The sequence below is a fragment of the Stegostoma tigrinum genome, chromosome 38, assembly GCF_030684315.1.
Source record: "Stegostoma tigrinum isolate sSteTig4 chromosome 38, sSteTig4.hap1, whole genome shotgun sequence".
Lineage (NCBI taxonomy): Eukaryota > Metazoa > Chordata > Chondrichthyes > Orectolobiformes > Stegostomatidae > Stegostoma > Stegostoma tigrinum.
Genome location: NC_081391.1, coordinates 17,646,852 through 17,667,303, shown reverse-complemented (window position 1 = coordinate 17,667,303; position 20,452 = coordinate 17,646,852). Strand labels below are relative to the sequence as shown.

Below are 20,452 nucleotides of genomic sequence, written 5' to 3'. Positions count from 1 at the left end.
CTCTTCTTGTATCTTTCAGTCAGTCTCTCTCCATCGTTCTACCTCTCTCTCCTGGTGTCTCTGCATGTCTCTCTCTTTGTCTCTCTCTCTCTCTCTCTCTGATAGTGCTCACTGTCTGTGTTTTGCTGAGCTGCTGGTGAGGCAGTCAGTCTCTCTCTCTCTCTCTCTCTCTCTCTGCGTGCCCCTGATGGGATTGCTGTCTCTGAGGAGGCAGTGCGTGTTCGTATGGACAGCGATGATGTGAGTAAGCCGTGTGTTAGCTTAGCTGCTTAGTGCTGCCTCTCCTGCCGGCATCTCTCACACGCTGCACTCCCCCAGTGAGCTGGTCTGGTGGCAGCTCTCGAAGAAGCGGTAGAATGTTGGACCAGTGCTCAGTCTCTGTGCAGAGGGCTGAATTACAGACATGGATCTGGGAAACGGAGGAATGCATTCTCAGTTCTCCTCCAGCTGGCCTGCCCTGGGTCCCCGCAGGAGAAGTATCTGGTACATCTACAGGTAAAGATTTAATGCAAGAAAGCAGAGGAGCTCCCCTCTGCTATTTGACAGGAGCATGCTTCATTGTATTAGGGCAAAGGCCTGGCTTTTTGCAAAGGGAGGCCCAGACTCTTAAATGCAAAGACCTGTGACTAACCACTCCATTCACTTGCTGATTTATCCATTGATTACTTTCATTCATTCTCGGTCTTCAGCACACTCTCCTCCCTCCCTCGCTCGCTTCTTCCCTCTCTCCCTCTCTTTCTATTTATGCCCAGCCTCAGGAATTCCCCCCCCCCTCCCCATTCAGAGCCTGCGACGCAGAGCTCTGCATACACATTAACAATCTGAATGAGTGCATTGGCTTTTCATTGATTGATCATTCACCAGAGTGTATAGCAAGTGAATAGAGGGTTCAAACAGAAAGAGGGGTGGGGTGGGGTTGGTGGTGTTAGGTGTGGGGTGGGTACAGTGTGTGGGTTAGGTGGGGGAAGAGGTCGCCGTGTGAGAGATAGAGAGAGAGAGAGAGAGAGAGAGAGAGAGATAGAGAGAGAGAAAATAGGCCTTTAGACTGGAAATAATTTAATGATTGAAAAGCAGATCGTCAGGGTTAACTGCGCACGCGCGTCTGTGTGTGTGTATGTATATCCATATTATGTGTGTGTGTGTATGTATGTTTGTTTGCATACATGTGTACGTGTGTGTGAAATGCATACACGTCTATGTGCTGGCTCTGTCTGTGTGTGTGTGATTAGGCATATACACAAATACGCATGTGTGTATGTATCTGTGTGTGTATCTGTGTGTGTGTGTGTGTGTGTGTGTGTGTGTATCTGTGTATATGTGTGTTTGTTGTGTACATGCTTTGATTGTTTGCCTGTATTCGATGGGTGTTGGGTGTACACATATGTAAAAATCCATGTGCATCTATATATGTGTGTATATGTACCGAGTGTATGTACACATTGGTGTTTGCTCTACGTGTGTGTGTATGGGCATGTGTATGTATCGGGAAATGTATACGTGCATTGGTTGTACACACGAGTTTGATGTGTAAGTATTATGGTGTATACATGTGTGTGCATGTTTTGAAATGTGTATCTAAGACATAGGAGCAGAATTAGGCCATTCAGCCCACCTGCTGTACCGTCCGATCGTGGCTAATGTTTCTCCATCCCCATTGTCCTGCCTTCTGTGATATGACCATCAACCCTTTGATATTTATGTGGATATATGCGGTTTGTGTGTTACCAGTCAGAGCGTACACACGTGTATGCATGTGCTGTGGGTGTCGTGCGTGTCTTTCTCATTTGAGCTCCCTCAGTTGGCCAGGAGCAGGTGTGAGAGTGACAAGCTGGGCACTTTGACGGTAGGTAATTGAGTCTCTCCTCCATGTATGCCATCTGAAGCTGCCAGTCTGTATGTTGGGGCACTGCTGTCTGTGGCGATCATGCCAGGTCAGTATTACTTGCCCAGCTGTAAAATGTGCCACTGCCAATGAGTAATTGGCGAACATGAGCATGGCAATAATCACCAGACCTGCAATACTCAGCGACCAACTGGCCTACACCCTATGTCCCACCACATTCCCATTCACCAATCCCCTACTGATCCACAGTAAAGCAGCACCTCAACTTCGAAATTCCCATCTTTTTGACCAAATCCGTCCACAACCCCAGCCATCCAACCCCCTCCCCCACAACTCCCCAAAGCCCCTAGATCCCAAATCACTCCCCCACCGGCAGCTGCATGGAGCTCTGGGCATTAAGCTCCTCTGCCTCTGTCATCTCCTTTAAGACAGTCCTTAAAATGTGACCTCGCCTCTCCCTTTAATCTCTGCCATTGATGCAGTGTCAGAGCTCTCATTTGTTTGTAGCCTGGTGGTGTGCCCTTTTCTGCATTAAAGGTGCTGCTTAAATGCAACAGGAACAGAAGTTGCTGGAGAAACTCAGTAGGTCTGGCAATATCTGTGGAGAGAGAGAGAGAGAAAAACAGAGTTAACGTCTTGAGTCTAGTGACCTCCTTTGGAAAATCCCTAACATCCCTGATACTCAAACTCTCTGATACCCTGACATGTCTGACACCCTAACATCCCCGACGCCCTAACACCCCCGACACCCTCACACCCCCGACGCCCTAACACCCCCGACGCCCTAACACCCCCGACGCCCTAACACCCCCGACGCCCTTACATCCCCGACGCCCTTACATCCCCGATGCCCTTACATCCCTGATGCTCTTACATCCCCGATACTCCAGCATCCCCAATACCCTAAGTACCCTCGGGATATCTAAATGCAGGCTGCTTTTGAAGATCCCAAGGCAGATGACAGACAGAGGACTTGCTTTGACCTGCTGCCAAAGCTGTGACACCACAACAGATTCTCTGACCCGTCGATTGTGTGGCTGATTGTCAGCATGCTGTGGCTGGGGTGAGAAAGCCAAGAGGAAATTGGATAGAGATTTCAAAATCGTGTTTGGGATGGAGAGAGTAGATAGGTCGAAGCTGTTCCCTTTGTCAAACAGCAAAGAACAAGAGGACTGATGGCACTCAGCAAAAGGTGCTACATAAATGTAAACAACGGCTCTCGTTTTTGACACCTGTTCAGCGCCTTCATTTGGTGCTGACTTCTAACTGGATTCGATGTTTGCAGTGCCATACTCAGAGACTCCTTTCCCCTCACCCTCGTAGCCTTCTAAGCCCTCCTGAGTGTCTCTGTGTGCTGGTGGGTAACATTGGAGGAATAGTCGGTGCAGTGGCAAAGTCTCTGGATTAGTAATCCAGTAGGGGCCGGCCAATGCCAGGAAACGGGGATTCCAAATCCCGAAATAAAATTAAATCCGATTGATGAGTCTGGAATTAAAAACATGCCCTCGTCATGGTGACTGATAACAGTCAAGTGTAAAATCCCATCTATTGCACTTCCTGGAAGGGAATCTGCCCTCCTTATCGCCAGGATGTGTATCTATCCTAGATATAAGCCTTCTGTCCAATTCTGACATTCCCTGCATCATTCTGAACAGTTTATTGCCCAATCCTTTATTGCCCTCATGAAGGTGATGGTGAGCAGTCTTTGGGTGTGTTGTGACGAGAGGTGGGAACTCCCACAGTGCATCAGCGAGCAAGTTCTGGGAATTGGAGCCAATGACAGTGAAGGAACAGCTGATGTGTTTCCAAGTCAGGATGGTGTGTGGCTTGGCCGGGTTGAGCTTGAAGTCGCTGGTGGCCCCACGTATCTGCAAAACTTTATCCTTCAAGGTGGTAGGGTTTGTGGGTTTGGGAGGCGCTGTCAAAGGGGCCTTGATGAGTTGTAGATGGTGTACGTGACTACCACTGTGCACGGCTGGCAGAGAGAAGGGATGGTGAACGTGGGGAATGGGATGCCAGTCAGACAGGCTGTTTCAGTGTGGATGGTGTCAAGCATCTCGAGCGTTGTTCAAGCGGCGCTCGCCAGTCCAAGGAGAGTATTCTACCAGGTCATTGGCTTATGCCTTGAGGATGATGGGGAGATAGGAGGTGCCTTAACATATCACTGAGCTCTCACTTGTTCTTGTGGCCATAGGAATCATAAGGTTGGTACAGTTTAGATTCTGGTCTGTGGAAGCGCTCTGGATGTGGGCAGTGGGGCAGTTCAGTGATGGTGACACCACCATCCTAAATGTCCCATAATGTGACAGCAGCGGCATTGTTGACCAATCAGCAGGGAGTAATTTCAGTTAATGAGTTTACAACAGATCCACACATGGTGAGGAATGTCTCAGGGGTGGGGAACATTGGAAACCATAAATCAAAAATGTTTCTGTCCTAGCTGTACTGGTCTTTGGCCCCGTTACAAATAATTCATGAGTAAAATTTTGAGAATGGTGTATTTCACTGAAATATTCAGATATTCAATTTACCTAATTTAAATGGACCAGTAGTAGCCACATTTATGTCTTTCCTGGTGGAAAGTTTTTGCATAGAATGACCAATGCTGCACCGGAATATTTTTAAGATCATCAGAAATAGGAGCAGTAGCAGGCCATTTAGCTCCTTGAGCCTGCTCTGCCAATCGTTAGGATCACGGCTCATCTGATTGTGTTCTTAACCCCTTCCTAACCCTTGACTCCTTTGCCAATCTAGTCTCTCTCTACCTCAGCCTTCAGTACATTCAGTGATCCAAGCCTCTGCTGCTGTCTGCAGAAGAGAATTCTAAACATGAGGAATGATTGAAGAAGTTGGGACTGTTCTCTTTGGAGCGAAGAAAGCCAAGAGGAGACTGCGTAGAGATTTCAAAATTGTGTTCAGGATGGAGAGAGTAGATAGGTCAAAGCTGCTCCCTTTGTAAAAGAACAATGGGCAAGAGGCCTCAGGTCTCAGGCAATGTGCAAACGAAACAAGGGGAATGTGGGAAAAATCTTCTTTCAGTGAATAGTTGGGGTATAGAGCACACTGCCTGGAAATGTGGTGGGGACAGGTTTAACTGAGGCATTGGAGAGGGGCATTGGATCAATATTTGGACTGAAGTAGTGTGTAGGGATATGTGAAAAAGGCAGGACTTTGGCACTAGGGAATAGAACCAGCCTGGCACGATGGGCCAGATGGCATCCTTCTGGTCTGTAACAATTATTGGTCAGTGCATTAAGTAAAGGAGTTGGAGGGGTCATGTTGTGGCTGTACAGGACATTGGTGAGGTCACTTTTGGAATATTGTTCTGGTCTCCCAGCTATAGAAAAGATGTTGTTAAACTTGAAAGGGTGCAGAAAAGATTTACAAGGATGTTGCCAGGATTGGAGGGTTTGAGCCATAGGCTGGGACTATTCTCCCTGCAATGTTGGAGGCTGAGGGGTGACCTTACAGAGGTTTATAAAATCATGAGGGGCATGGCTAGGATGATAGCCACAGTCTTTTTCAGAGGCTGGAGGAGTCCAAAACTAGAGGGGCGTAGGTTTAAGGTGAGAGGGGAAAGATTTAGAAAGGATCTGAGGGGCAAATTTTTCACACAGAGGGTGGTGTGTGTATAGAACAAACTGCCAGAGGAAGTGGGAGGGTGATGTGTGTAGAGAACAAGCTGCCAGAGGAAGTGGTGGAGGCTGGTACAATTACAACATTTAAAAGGCATCTGGATGGGTGCATGAATAGGAACGCTTTATAGGGCAATGTGGGCCAAATGCTGGCAAGTGGACTAGACTAATTTAGGATATGAGGTCAGCATGGATGAGTTGGACCGAAGGGTCTGTTTCCAGGAGTGTACAACTCTAATTCTATGTCTCTAATTCTGTGATGAAAGGGAATTGTGAGGGAAGAAATTCCTCCTCATCTCCATTTGAAATGGGAAACTCCTCATCATTCTAGAAAGCCCCACAATAGCCTCACTTTTAGCATCTACCCTGGCCAAGTCACCTCAGAATCATTACAAGAAGATTTCTCCTAAACTCCAATAAGTACAGGCCTAACCTGCTCAGACTTTCCTCATGGGACAAACATCTTCATCCCAGGAATCAGCCGAGTGAACCTTTTTCTGAAAAAGGGTCCTGACCTGAAACATTGACTTTCCTGCTCCTCTGATGCCGCCTGGGCTGCTGTGCTCCTCCAGCTCCACACAATGTTGTCTCCGACTCCAGCATCAGCAGTTCTTGCTCTCTCAGAGTGAATCCTGTGTGAAGTCTTTCCAGTGCAAGAGGGTCCCTCCTTGGAACCAAACCCACACAAGTGCTCTACCTCTGCTCTCATCTGCACTCTGTACCATTATAATGACACTTCCACTGTTAGATTCTCTATCTCTCTTGTAACAAAGGTCCCTTGACCTTCCATTTGTCTTTCTAATTACTGGCTTCCTGACCTCACCCCCAAACAGTCCCATGGTTGTGAACTGCTCCACCAGGGGCTACATTTTCCCCTTCTCCATGTTATCAACTCCTTGGTCAACTTGAACACTGCGAGAAGTGAAGAAATGGTGGAAAGGTGCCCAGAAATCTGAATCTTGCTTCTCTCCCAATGGGAGACACGCACCTGTTTCAGGAGCTGGTTGGATGTTTCTGACCCAGATGTTTGGATACAAGCAGAAGTAGGCCGCTCGGTCCATCGAGCCCATCCTGGCTTATCTGATAATCCTCAACTTCACTTTCCTGCTCTTGCCCCGTAATCCTCGATTCCCCGACTGAAAAAAAATCTGCCTTCCTCAACCTTGGATATACGTAATGACCCAGCATCGGCTGCCCTCTGTGGTCATGAATTCAATGCCTTCTGAAATTCCTTCTCATCGCTGTCTTAATTGTGTGACCCCTCTCTCAGGAGTTATGACCCCGGACTTAGACTCTCCTAAAACAGCTGCCCTTCAAGTCCCCAGAGAATCCGATGTGTTTCAATGAGGTCACCTCTCATTCTTCTAAATTCCAACAAGTACAGATCCAATTTACACGCGTCTCCTCCTAAGACAGTATCTCCACTCCATCCTCACTGTCACATCCCACACAGCATGTTGTCTATCTGAGGGAACTTGGCTACGAGGAACACAAACATTCTCCCTTGGAGAATCAGGAGAAGGTGCTCGCCTTGAGGTGCGCCAACAGCATGGGCACATGTGCGGGTTGGCCATGCTGAATTGCCACATGACTTGCAGGCTAGGTGGATTAACGGGGCTAGGCTGGGACGCCTTTCAGAGGGTTGGTGCTGACTTGAAAGGGCCGAATGGCTTCTATCTACACTGTCAGGATTCTGTATCATCCAAAAAAGAAGGGTGAAAGTAAATGGGGTAAAAAGTGACGTTTTCTCAGGATTGTGGAGAAAGAACTGAGCTGAACTGGTGGGAACAGCGCAAAGAGCTGGCACAGCCCTGATGGGCCAAATGGCCCCCTCCTCCTCTTCTGTGCAACTCCAAATACTAAAGGAATTAGAGATATCTCGGCTCATTATTGAGGTAGATGGGCCGACTAGTCTTTTCCTCCTCAGTCAATCTGTGAGACCTTGTACACATAACCTGACGACAGAGGTAAAGAGCAAAGCATTTAGCCATAGAATCCCTACAGTATGGAAGCAGGCCACCCGGCCCATTGATTCCATAATGACCCTCCAAAGGGCATCCCATCTAGATCCACCCCATCCCTGTAACCCTGCATTACTAATCCACCCAATCTACACATCCCTGGACACTACAGACAATTGACCACGGCCAATCCACCCTCACTTACACATTCATGGACACTATGGGGTACTTTAGTATGGCCAATCTGCCCTAATCTGCACATCTTTGGACTGTGAGAGGAAACCAGAGCACCCAGAGGAAACCCATAAAAATTCCACACAGACAGTTACCCAAGAATGGAATCAAACCCAGGTCCCTGGCATTGCGAGGCAACAGTGCTAACCACTGAGCTACTGTGCCGCTCCAGTCAGTGTTTCATCCCTATTTTAAAGTCAATCATACCTTTACCTCATCATGAATTCCAATGTCCACATTTATAATGGAAAGTGTATGTAAACATCACAGTGTAATTACACCTTTCCACCAGCATTGGCACTGCAGCATCGCCATGGGGATGACAGAACTGTACTGAGAAACTTCTAGAGTTACCTCTTTTCATTAGAAATGTAGGACCTCATAACAGGGTTCAGGAAAATTGTGCAAGTGCATGATTTTTAGCATTTTTAGCTACATAGCTGTAATGGATATTCGGGCTAGAGTACAAATCTCTGTTGTGTTTTGTCATGCCTGCTGACATTTCTCTCACTTTGCTCTTAGCGCTGGAAAATAGGAAGCCATCGTGTTTGCAAGAAAGAGCAGCTACTTGCGAGCTGAAATGGAACTTTGCCAGTCTGAGAGAAGGAAAACACTTGCATTTTCACTAACCTCAAAACTTCTCAGCGCCCTTCACAGCCAGCACTGTCCTATCGTTCTCTCACATCTCTGCAATTCTCCAAGTCTAGTCCATTCGGGAAACCATGAGTTTAAACAGATGTCCATCCCCTGTTAAGGCTTCACCTAGCTGACAACTCTTGATGAATTGTTTGAATGTGAGCATCATTGGCCAGGTCAGCATTTATTGCCCGTTCCTAGTCACCTTTGGAAAGGTGGTGACAAGCTGCTTTCTTGAATCGCTTCAGTCCTTTTTGTGTAGGTGGACCCACAATGCCCTTCGATAGGGAGTTCCAAAAGTTTGACCCAGTGACCCTGAAGGAATGGCAGTGTATTTCCAACTGTATCCAGTTCTGACCTTTCTGTCATTGGAAAGCATATTAGACTATATAAAGTATATTTGGGCCCCAGCGGCCTAACGGATAAGGCACTGCCCTCCTAAATCAGGGATTACAGGTTCAAATCCTGTCTGGGGTGTGTTGAATTCTCTCCTGAAGTGCTGCTTGTTCTGGGGCCGTACGGTGGCTCAGTGGTTAGCACAGCTGCCTCACAGCGCCAGGGACCCGGGTTTGATTCCACCCTGGGGTGACTATCTGTGTGGAGTTTGCACATTCTCCCCGTGTCTGAGTGGGTTTCCTCTAGGTGCTCTGGTTTCCTCTCACAACCCAAAGAATTGCAGTCTAGGTGGATTGGCGATGGGAAATTGCCTATAGTGTTCAAGGATGTGTAGATTAGGTGGGTTATAGCAGGTTGGATTTAGGTGAGATGCTCTGAGGTTTGGTGTGGACTGTTTGGGCCAAAGGGCCTGTTTCCACACTGTAGGGATTCTATTCATTATTAAACTGAAGAGGACTTAGAAGTGATTTACCAGGATCTTGCTTTGATTGGAGAGTGAGTTATAGGAATAGGCTGGATCGGCTGGCACTTTTTTCCCTGGAGTGTCGGAGGTTGAGAAATGACTTTGTAGAGGTTTATGAAATAATGAGGATCATTGATAAGGTGAATGTCAGGTATCTTATCCCTAGGGTTGGGGGTTTAAACACAAGGGGGGCATATTTTTAAGGTGAGAGGAGAAATATTTATAAAAGACTTGAGGGGCAACTTTTTTACGCAGAGCGTGGTTCATGTGTGGAACGAACCTGCAGAGGAAGTGGTGGATGTGGGTACCGTTACAACATTTAAAAAACGTTTGGATAATTTCATGAATAAGAAATGTTTGGAGAGATATGGGCCAAATGCAGGCAGGTGGGAATAGTTTAGTTTGGGATGGTGGTCAGCATGAGCTGGTTGGACCGAAGGGTCTGTTTCCGTGCTGTATAACACTAAGACAGAATGGTGAATGGCTTGAAGGGGATGTTTGGTTCGTCATTCACCGAGATATGGGCACTGCAGGTCTTCATTGTCCATCACAAGTTGTCCTTGGGAGGTGGTAGTGAGTTGCTTGTTTGAACTACAGCTGCCCCATGATTTCGGTGCATCCAGGGTGGGTGCGGCTAGAGAGACAGTGTGTGATTTAGACATATCAGTAACAGTAAGGAGCGGGTGATAAGTTTCCAAGTCTGGATTGCTGAGTGCGTATAAATTCAGACGCGATGGATATCCTAGACTCCTACATGCTTTCAGCTGCTTGGGCCCAAAGCTCGGGAGTTCCTTCTGTACACCACTCCATCAGTCCAGCTCGCTGTCTTTCTTTATCACTCTCCATAACAACTGACCTCTCTGACTGAGCTTCAGGTTAACCTGTTACTGGAGATTCTTAGGTAACTGGGTGTCAAATCTCGTTTAATTGTTACTGCTGTGAAAAATGCTAGAACGTTGCGCCTCATTAAAGCAACTATATTAGTGCAGTTGCTTTAGTGCAGGGAATTTATGGCAGGCCATTTGTGTACAGCAAGATCCCACAGTGGCAATTGGAGAAGCATGGAATTAGAGCCCATGGAAGTTAAAAGATAGAGAAGGTGCTTGAATTTCCTTAGCATTTTTCACTATCTCAGGATGCCCCAAAGCAGCTTTTGAGCAATTATTACTTTCAAAGTGTCGCCACAGTTACATTGCAGGAAGCAGAGCCTCTAGTTTGTGCACAGCAAGCTCCCACAAGCAGCAGTGTCATAGATGAGCTGTTTGATTTTGATTGAGGGATAAATGTTAGCCAAGGTATCGCTTTCAGCTACCCTGTTATACATGGAAGGAGTATCACAGAATCTTTTACATTCGTATAGGAGGGACCTCAGTTTAATGCCTCCTACGCAAGCCAACACCTCGGATAATGCAACACTCCTTCTGCGAACTGCAGAATCGCAGAGGTAGGGGAGAACCAGGCTGGTTTATCAGTGATTCACCCAACATGTTTAATGTTCAGCCCCCTCCCCACTGTCACACAATGGCAGCAATATGTGCCTCTACAAGATACACTGCAGCAAAGTCTCACCAAGGCTCCTTTAAAAACTTCTTCCAGACCTGTGACCTCTACCATCCAGAAAGACAGGGGTGTGGAAACAACATCTCATGCAAGATCCTTTCCAAGCCACATGAGTAGATTAGGGGGATATAGGGTGCTGGGTCTGGGTGGGATGCTCTGAGGGTCGGTGTGGACTTGTTTGGTCAAAGGGCCTTTTTCCATATGGATTCTGTGATCTATGAGATCACCCTGATATGGAAATGTTTAGTCACTCGCTGATTTGAAATTTTGGTACTCTTTACCGATGATCTTTCTGACATGGAACCCTGAACGGGTTCAAAGGAGATTTACTAGAATGATGCCAGGAATGAAGGATTTTAGATGCAAGGAAGGATCAGATAAGTTGGGCTTGCTCTCCTTGGAGCAGAGAGGATTAAGAAGTGACCTTACTGAGCTGTACAAAATTAGGGACAATTTTGACAGGGTAGGGAAGGACATTGTTTCCGCTGGTTAGTATGTCAATAATTAGGGGTCACAACTTCAAGGACGGCAGCAAGAGAGTGAGAAATGAGATGAGGAGAAACTTCTTCATTTAGAGTGTTGCTAAGATTTGGAATGCGCTGCCTGGGAGAGTGGTGGCGGCAGCTTCTTTAGGAAGCTTCAACAGAGAGCTGGATATGTATGTGAAAGGGATGAATTAGAGAGTTACGGAGATGAGGGCCAGCGGTGGGACTAGCCAGGTAGCTCTCTTAGGCACACGTATTGATGCAATGGGCCAAATGGCCTCCTTCTGCAATGTAAAATTCCCTGATTCTATGACCTGGACTGCAATGGGTCTTGAATTAGACCCGTCAACACCTTCCCAAGAATAAATCGGGATGGGCAAGACTTGCTGGCAGTACCTAGATCCCGAGGATTCTGTGTAAAGTGTGAAAGAACACAGAAAAAGAAACTGCTGGAAAAGCTCAGCGGTCTGGCAGTATCTGTGGAGAGAAATCAAAATTAACGTTTCGGGCTCCATGACCCTTCCTGAGAACTGATGGTAGCTCGGAAAATGTTGGTTGAAATGCAGAAGAAAGGGTGGGCGAGGGACTACGGAGTAAACAATAGGTAGGGATAGAGCCCAAAGAGAGAGAAGAACAGTTGGACAGACAAAGGAGTGGTAACAATCTGTCTAGGAGCATGAACAGCTGTTAATGGGGATTGTCAGTGGCTAATGGGTTGTATGTAAGAGCAGACTATGTGATGTGTGTGTGGGTGGGGTTTGGGGTGAGGACATGGCAGAAGGTGCCTCAAGCCCTAAAATTGTTGAACTTGATATTGAGCCCAGAGGGCTGCAGTGTCCCCAAGCGGAAAATGAGGTGTTGTTCTTCCAACTTGTGCTGAGCTTCACTGGAACACTGCAGCAAGTCTGAGACAGACCTGGAACGGGGAAAAAGAACACTGTTGATGTAGCGGTAATGTCGCTGGGCTAGTAATCTAGGTGCCCAGGTTATATTCTGAGGACATGGGACATACTAACTTGTAGAATTTAAACTCTGCAACTCTGGAATATAAAGTTCATCTCAGTAAAGGTGACCATGACAAATAGCACAGAATTTCTGTAAAAATCCATTCAATTCGCTAATGTCCTTCAGGGGAAGGAAATCTGCCATCCTTACCTGATCTGGCCTACACATGACTCCAGACCAATGCGGTTGACTCTTAAACTGATTTGACATATGGCCCTAGTAAGCAATTCAGTGCTAGGGCGTTGATGCCTACGTTCCAGTAAAGAAGACAGAAATATTAACAAAAACGGCTGTATAGTTGTAGGAGGTTAATCAGATGGAGTTTTTGTAACAAGTGATGATAATTGTCACTGTCACCAGTAGTCTGACTAGCTTTAATTTCCAAATTCATTAATTGGATTGAAAATTCACCAGCTACTGTGTCAGGATTTGAACCTGTGTCCCCAGACCATTATCCTGGGCTCCTGGATTAATAAGCACCGCGACACCACCATCAGCCCATTTATATATCACTGTGTTTTCTCAAATTCAGGCTTGTAGCAAATCTCGCTGCATTATTTAAAGCCTGGAGTTCCCAGCCGAAACCTTTCTGAAGAAGGGTCTAGGCCCGAAATGTCAGCCTTCCTTCTCTTCTGAAGCTCCTTGGCCTGCTGTGATCATCCAGCTCTACACCTTGTTATCACAGCCTAAACTGCGTTGTTTCTCTCTCTTTCTCTCTCTCTCTCTCTCTCTCTCGCTTGATCTCTCACTCCCTCCCTCCCTTCCATTCACTCACCCTATCTCTCACTCACTCACTCTCACTCACGCTCTCTGTATCTCTGTCTCTCATGCTTGTTCTCTCTCGCTCTCTCTCTCTCTCTCTCCCTCTCCCTCTCTCTCTCTCTCCCTCCCTCTCTGTCTCCCTCCCTCCCTCTCTCTCCCTCCCTCTCTCTCTCTCTCTCTCTCACTCTCTGTTCTCCTTTGAGATACTGCATAGAACCGACTTCTTTGGTGCAGCTGTGTGGTGTCTGTCTGAATTATCTCCCTCTGCGGTTCGGTGTCAAATCTTGTTTGACGCATGCTGACCTGGCAGGGCTGGGGATGTGCCGCTAAGCTCAAGGTGCCACATGAATGCAAGTTGTTGTTGGCATTGCCTGGCATCCTTCAGCACCCAATGCCCCTCTCGGGGGCAGTGAGGACAGAGAATGAGTGGGAGTGTGAGAATTGACGATATCACAGTTCAATGGGTGCCTTTGCTTCAAAGTTCACATCCCTTGCAACCCAGAGGAGGGGAAAAATCCATCAACAAAAGCAGTAATACTTGGAAATGAATGTACTGCTCATACTGGAGCACTGTTCTGAGGTATAAGAGACAAGTTGAAGTACAATGCGTCATCCGTGAACTTTCCTGGATTTTTTATTACCTTCAGGAAGTGTCTAAAGTTGGAAAGGGTGGTGGGAGTCTAGTGGAATTAAAGCCTAGCATCAGGCTTCAATTATCAGTTAGAGACTGGTAGAATTTGATTGATGTGGTAGGTTGCAAGATGAGGGATGGCACATTAACTCAGCGGTTAGCACGACTGCCTCATAGCGCCAGGGAGATGAGTTCGATTCCAGCTTTGGGCGACTGCCTGTGTGGAGTTTGCACGTTCTCCTTGTGTCAGTGTGGGTTTCCCTCCGGGTGCTCCAGTTTCCTCCCACAGTCCAAAGATGTGTATGTGGATTAACCATGTGTAATGGCTGGGTGAGCTAACCATGGGAAATGCAAGGTTACAGGGATATTCTTAGGAGGGTCAGTGCGGACTCACTGGGCTGAGTGGCCTGCTTCTGCACTGTAAGGATTCTGTGATGTGATATCCTGCCCTCGCTCTGGGTGTAGTATAAATAGAGTTAGTTCAGTAATGGCTGTTTGCTGTCACTCCCATTCCTGGACTGCATTTGAGAACAATGCAGTCAAAAATGTTAATGGGTCATTGGTAGCCACTGGGGGATTGAGGGCAGGAGAAAATGCTTCTGCCATTTTCAAAATTCAACTTCAAATATTAACTTCAATTTTCTTTTTGCAAAATTGACAAATCTGAAAGGGGTCACGGGGAGTGGCTGGAAGGTGAGCCCATTTTCAACCTGCTCCCTTTGAAAACTGGTGCTCAGGGCCCTGGTAGAACCCTGGCATTAGTTCCTGACTTCTCGGTGAGTAGCCTATAGGTTAGGTGAGTGGACAGAAAATTGGCAGATGTAATATGAGGATGTTCACTTGGGGGAAAGAATGAAAAAAACAGAACATTTATCATCATAGAATCCCTACAGTACAGAAACAGGCCATTCAGCCCATTGAGTTCACCCCGACCCACTGAAGAGCATCCCATCTCCCTACCCTGTCTCTGTGACCCTGCATTTCCCATGGCTAACCCACCTATCCTGCACATCCCTGGACACTAGGGACAATTTAACATGGCCAATGCACCCTAACCTGCTCGTCTTTAGACTGTGGGTGGAAACCTTCACAGACACAGGGAGAACTCCACACAGACAGTCACCTGAGGTTGAGATCAAACCTGGGTCCTTGGTGCTGTGAGGTAGCAGAGCTAACCACTGAGCCACCGTGGCACCCAACATCACAAAGGCAGAAGGACATCAAGAATTCTGCAGCGTAGGAGTGGGATTTGGGTGCCCATGTAATAGAATCACAAAAGGTTAGCAAGTAATTCAGAAAGCAAGTGAAGTGTTAGCTTCTTTACAAAGCCAATGGCTTAGGACAGTCTTGCTGTAACCGTAGGGGGTGTTGGCAGGCTTGCTTCTGGAGCCCCATAGGTTCAATCTCCTTCCTTAAGGTGTTTATGCTCAAAGCATTTCAGAGAAGGTTCAGTCGGCTGATTCCTGGGATAATGTGGTTTGTCTCCTGTCGAAAGTTTGGGCCTGGACTCATTGGCATTAGATCCATGAGGTGTGCTCCGTTTGAAGGCAAAACAATATTGAGGAGCCATGACAGGGGTTGCTATGAAAAGAATGTTTCCCCACATTGAGGTGGGATTTGTAGGGATTATTACAAGGTCAACTTGGACCCTCATAGAATATGAGTTCCCTGATTGGGCTTCTAATCAGAGAGCCCTGGCTGACAGGTATAAACAGATGTGTCAGAAATTCTGTTCACTCTGAGAGTTGGCTCTGAGGGAGCTGGATCAGTGTTGAGGGCTCTCCATGCATAGATAAAGGGTGATTTGGTGATGGGATGCCGCGATAGGGTTAGGGTTAGGCCCCTGTGGAATCATTCCAGGATCCAACATTAATGATAACAGATCTCGCATATAATGTGGAGGTACTGAGGAGTTTTATGTCTCAGAGTGTCATTAGTCTTTGGCATTCTTTCCTGTGCATGCGGGGAATGGAACGGTTAGGGGGTGGCATCTGTGGGTCATTGGATATCTTCAAGGTTGAACTGTAGAGATTCATGTGGGTTTAAGGGGGGTTGAGACCACAATCAGATCAGCCGTGATCTTATTGACTGACCAATTGATGGGCTGAATGGTCTTCTCCTCCTCCTATCCCTTGCGTCCTTGCGGCGAGATGGATGGAAAAGGGAATATCGCAATTTGCTGGAAGCATTGTAACACACCTGTTTGTACTCTCTTCCCCTTTTCCAGTGACTACATCATTAAAGAGAAGACAGTCCTGCTGCAGAAAAGAGACAGTGAAGGCTTCGGATTTGTGCTGCGAGGGGCGAAAGGTGAGCGTGGTCAGAGTGGGCCATGACCTTCTTCCATGATGCCGCGCGCTCCCTTCTGGGGCTCACAGGTTGGCTGGGTACCAGCACGGTTGGCAAAGCAAGAGAGGCAGGCAGATTGAGCGTTCCTCGTTTGTGGACACTCGGCCTGTCCCTCTTCTGGGGGCATTTTCTGCAGATACAGGCAACGCCGCTGGGTCAACGGAATGAGTTCCTGGCATGATCCAGCAAAGGAAGAGGGCAACTGGCCCAAACTTGAATGAGCTGCCCGGTTATCGTCTGGCCCCAGTGGCTCTGCGAGTTATCTCTGTTTTCATTCTGGTGTCCAGTCCTTCAGCTGCCGGTAGCGGTTTCCCCTCGGGTCTCGTAGGAATAGGAGCAGGCCATTCAGCCTCTTCAAGCCAGTTCCAGCATTCGATTTTCTCCTTTCTCATCCTGCACACTGTTGTCGAGCAGGCTTCACTATTTCAGTCTCTCCAGTCACTTGATGAAGGAAGTCAGTGGGTAGTGTTCCTGCCTCTTGGCTAGTACGTCCAACCCAAGGACCCAGTGACCAAAGGAAGGTCCTGTTCATGACAGAGCCAAACAAGTTGAGTACCAAACTGCCAACCCCTTCCAGCACACCCTGGGGATGGGCAGGAAGAGCCGGGTAGACTCTGCTGAGACACACAGTGGGAAGGAAGTTGGAATGTCTACCAACAATATCTGTCACTGTAGAGCGGAAGGAAATGGTGTGTTACCACAGCAACCTGCATCCCCCCGCAAGTGAAATGTAGCACACAGAGAGGAATCTTCCAGCGTTCCAACATTGCCACCCCTGGTCCAATTCCCGTTAAGCTCCTATGGCCCCTCCCCAAGGCCTGTTTACCATTCCTACCCATGCGCCTGTCTCTGGTCGCAGCCTCTAGCTGGAACCTAAGTAGGGTTTAGCGTCTTGGCATGCACCATTGTAGGCTGATGGTTTTATTTGTGGGATGTGGGCATCATTCGCCAGACCAGCATTTATTGCCCATCCCCAGCTGCCCAGAGGACGGTTGTGGATCAACCACATGGCTGTGGATCTGGAGTCACATATAGGCTAGACTAGGCAAGGATGGCACTTTCCTTCCCTACAGGACATGAGTGAAACAGGTAGATTTTTTCTGGACCATCATTGCACTCGTAATTCCACTTTTTTATTGAATTCAATTTCTGCCGCTTGCCATGAAAAGGTACACATTTAGGTCCCCAGGACAGCTTGGTCCCTGAAGTAATAGTCTCGTGTTAATACCACTAGGCCATTGCCTCGCCACATGTGGTCAATGATATGGTGTTGTGGGTGGACTGGGTAGGTGCCTGGGATGGCCAGTCTCCTTGGAAAGCACCAGTGCAATGGGCACGCCCTCATTACCCTCTCTGCCGTCACCAACACCTTCCACCCTTTATGCAGCCCTTTTCTGGGGCAAATCCAGCGTGTCAGTCTCCCTTGGCATGAAGGGAGCCTGGGCACAATGTTACTGCCCACACCACACCCTGCAAAGCGGGCGTGTGGCAATGGCACAAGCTCTCCGGCATTGACAAGGCATTGCTGCCATCCCTAGGGTCTGGGACGAGTGCCAAATACCTTGTCACAAACACCACACCCTCCCGGTGTACTTCACCCTTGCCCAGATCCACTTGCCCATCTATGCCCCTTTCAGTGATATCTTCCCGAGCTTTCCGAGTGCATTGAGCATAACGTTGGACTCTGCATTTGGAGAGGTGTATAGCTGTACTGCGGGCAGTTCGTGAGCTGGCATTTGGCACTCTTCTCTTACCCTTTGGGTTGGATGTTAGTGGAAACCTCCATCCCCTTCTTGTGTGCTGAGGATATTCAGGTTCAAATTGCCCCAAAGTGGGGCTGGGCCAAGGGTGAGGCCCCCAGCGGAGTGGGTGACAGTGAACTTGGAGGTAATTTGTTGCAGGGAAGGGTTGGTATGTTTTTGAGGCAGAATGGGTGTTTTAGGGTTGCCTCGGTTTGTAACGAAGAGGAGATCCACATTGCAAGTTGGCCGACGCAAGCACCTCATTGAGGCAAGAACAGAATGAGTATGTGGAAGATTCCATCGCATTGACCCCTCGTGCCTGTTCTGCCATTCAATAAGATGATGGCTTTCACTGCCTGCTCCCATTTGATGCCTATTCCACTGGTAACCTCACCCTCCTTTCAGCCCCACCCAGAATGACTTGGTGCAATTTGAACGTAGAACAGTAAAGCACAGGAACAGGCCCTTCTGCCCACAATGTTGTGCCGAACTTGATGCCAAATTAAACTCTGCCTGCCCTTGGCCTGTATCCCTCCATCCCTGGCTTATTGATATGCCCCCATTGTATCAGTCGCCCCCATCACTCCCTGGCAGTGTATTCCAGGCAATATCTCCAAAGCTTCCTCACCAAGGGCAGGGAAGACAGATCAATAAGATCATGGCTATAACAGCTTACTCTCTAGTAACTCTCATCTCCCCACATCAGTGACAAAATGAGGAGGAAATTACTGCAGATGCTGGAATCTGTCCTGAAAGCAACAAAGGCTGGAGATCACAGCGGGTCAGGCAGCATGCTTGGAGAGAGAACAAGCTAACATTTCGAGTCCAGATGACTGCTCCACAGAGCAGCAAACCTCTGAGGGAACAAGAACATTGTCTTCATTGAGACATCCATCATTTTTTATAAACTGAGCCCCCAAGAGCGAGCCTCATCCATGATGGGAAAAGTCACCTCAGCATCTACCCTGCCAAACCTCTCTGAATCTTGCATGTTTCAGTCACATTGCCTCTCTGTCTTCTGAGCTCCAATAGGTACAGGCCCAACATGCTTAACAAAAACAAACGCTTTCGTCCCAGGAAACAGCCAAGTGAACTCTCTCTGAGCTGCTTCCAACATGGGTATAATGGTCTTCTTAAATGTGGAGAGCCAAAACTGCGCTCAGCGCCCTCTCAGATGTCTGGACGATATTACAATCGAAGGGGCAAAGAATGGGGGAGTCATTGAGGAGGGTCAGATCCACAGGGAAGCTGCCCTGAGAGCGTCCTGCTGTATGTCGCACTCGTGTGTGGGTCTTCGGAGCCTTCGGGAGCTGCCAGTCAGTGCCAGGCTCACCCCCTTCCCTTTGGTGCTGGTGCTATTTCCAGGGAAGGGAGCGTGGGAATTCCAGGGAAAGGTTATGAGGAAAGTGTGGAGCGAGAGTATCAGACCAGCCGCAATTTTGCTGAATGGCAGAGCAGGCTCGATGGGCTGAATGGCCCACTTCTGCTCCTTTGGTCTGGAGTTGTGTTGAAGTTGGGAGGAGCCAGGAGTCTGTTTATCCCACCCTTAGTGCCATGACAGGTGAATGGGTGAAGCTGGCATTCCTCAGCTCAGGCTCTACAGCAAGTAACTGTAATGCTGTTGATGTGTGCTGACAATGTACAGGCAGTGGCTCGGTGGTGCAGAACCAGAATATTGCTGGCAAAAAGGAAGTCAAAACGTTTGCTCTTGCACTCAGCAAGGCTCACCAATCATGCACATTTCTGTTGACACATCTCTACCAATCAGCGTAGACTTGTCTTTTCATGGGTTTAATAAAAGTTTTGTCCCCTGCTGCAACATCCATGGCAATGCCTAGACCTATCAGAATCCACTCACTGACCAATCAGCACCATGTTTTCATGCTGTATACTTTGTGGCGAGAGTCAGAGAGGGCTACAGCACAGAAAAAGGCCCTTCAGCCCATTGAATCTGGGCTAAAACGCCCACCAAACCATTTTAATCCCATTCCCCAGCACTTGGCCCATAGCTTTGTGTGCCCTTGCACATCTAAATACTTCTTCAATGTGATGAGTGTTTCTATCTCTCCCACCCTTACAGGGAATGAGCTCTAGACTCCTACCACTCTCTGCGTGAAAATGTTTTTCCTCACACCTCCTCTAAATCTCATGTCCCTGGCCTTAGGTCTATGCCTCCAGTCAACAATCTCTCCACCAAGGGGAAAACATTTCATTGTGTCGACTCTATCTGTACCTCTCATAATTTTATACATCTTCATCATGCTCTCTCATGACCTCCTCTGCCCCAGAGGAAACAACCCCAAGTCTGTCCAATCTCTTTCTTCATAACTAAAACTCTCCAGCTGAGGCAAATCCTGGGAAATCTCCCACTGCACCATCCCCAGTGCTATCATCTTCCCTTCTATTATGTGGATTCGAGAACTGCACACAATAGACTCAGAGATAATGGGAACTGCAGATGCTGGAGAATTCCAAGATAATAAAATGTGAGGCTGGATGAACACAGCAGGCCAAGCAGCATCTCAGGAGCACAAAAGCTGACGTTTCGGGCCTAGACCCTTCATCAGAGAGGGGGATGGGGAGAGGGAACTGGAATAAATAGGGACAGAGGGGGAGGCGGACCGAAGATGGAGAGTAAAGAAGATAGGTGGAGAGAGTATAGGTGGGGAGGTAGGGAGGGGATAGGTCAGTCCAGGGAAGACGGACAGGTCAAGGAGGTGGGATGAGGTTAGTAGGTAGATGGGGGTGCG

The 20,452-nt window shown here is 47.9% G+C and overlaps 1 protein-coding gene across 1 annotated transcript in view; it reads left to right on the top strand.

The window, feature by feature from the left end:
• LOC125447020 (SH3 and multiple ankyrin repeat domains protein 1-like) overlaps positions 1 to 20,452 on the top strand; it is a 241,740-nt gene that overhangs the window by 136,051 nt on the left and 85,237 nt on the right. Inside the window, exon 15 of the mRNA XM_059640702.1 lies at positions 15,839 to 15,921. Coding sequence (XP_059496685.1) covers positions 15,839 to 15,921 — 83 coding nt within the window. The remainder of the gene's footprint in view (positions 1 to 15,838; positions 15,922 to 20,452) is intronic.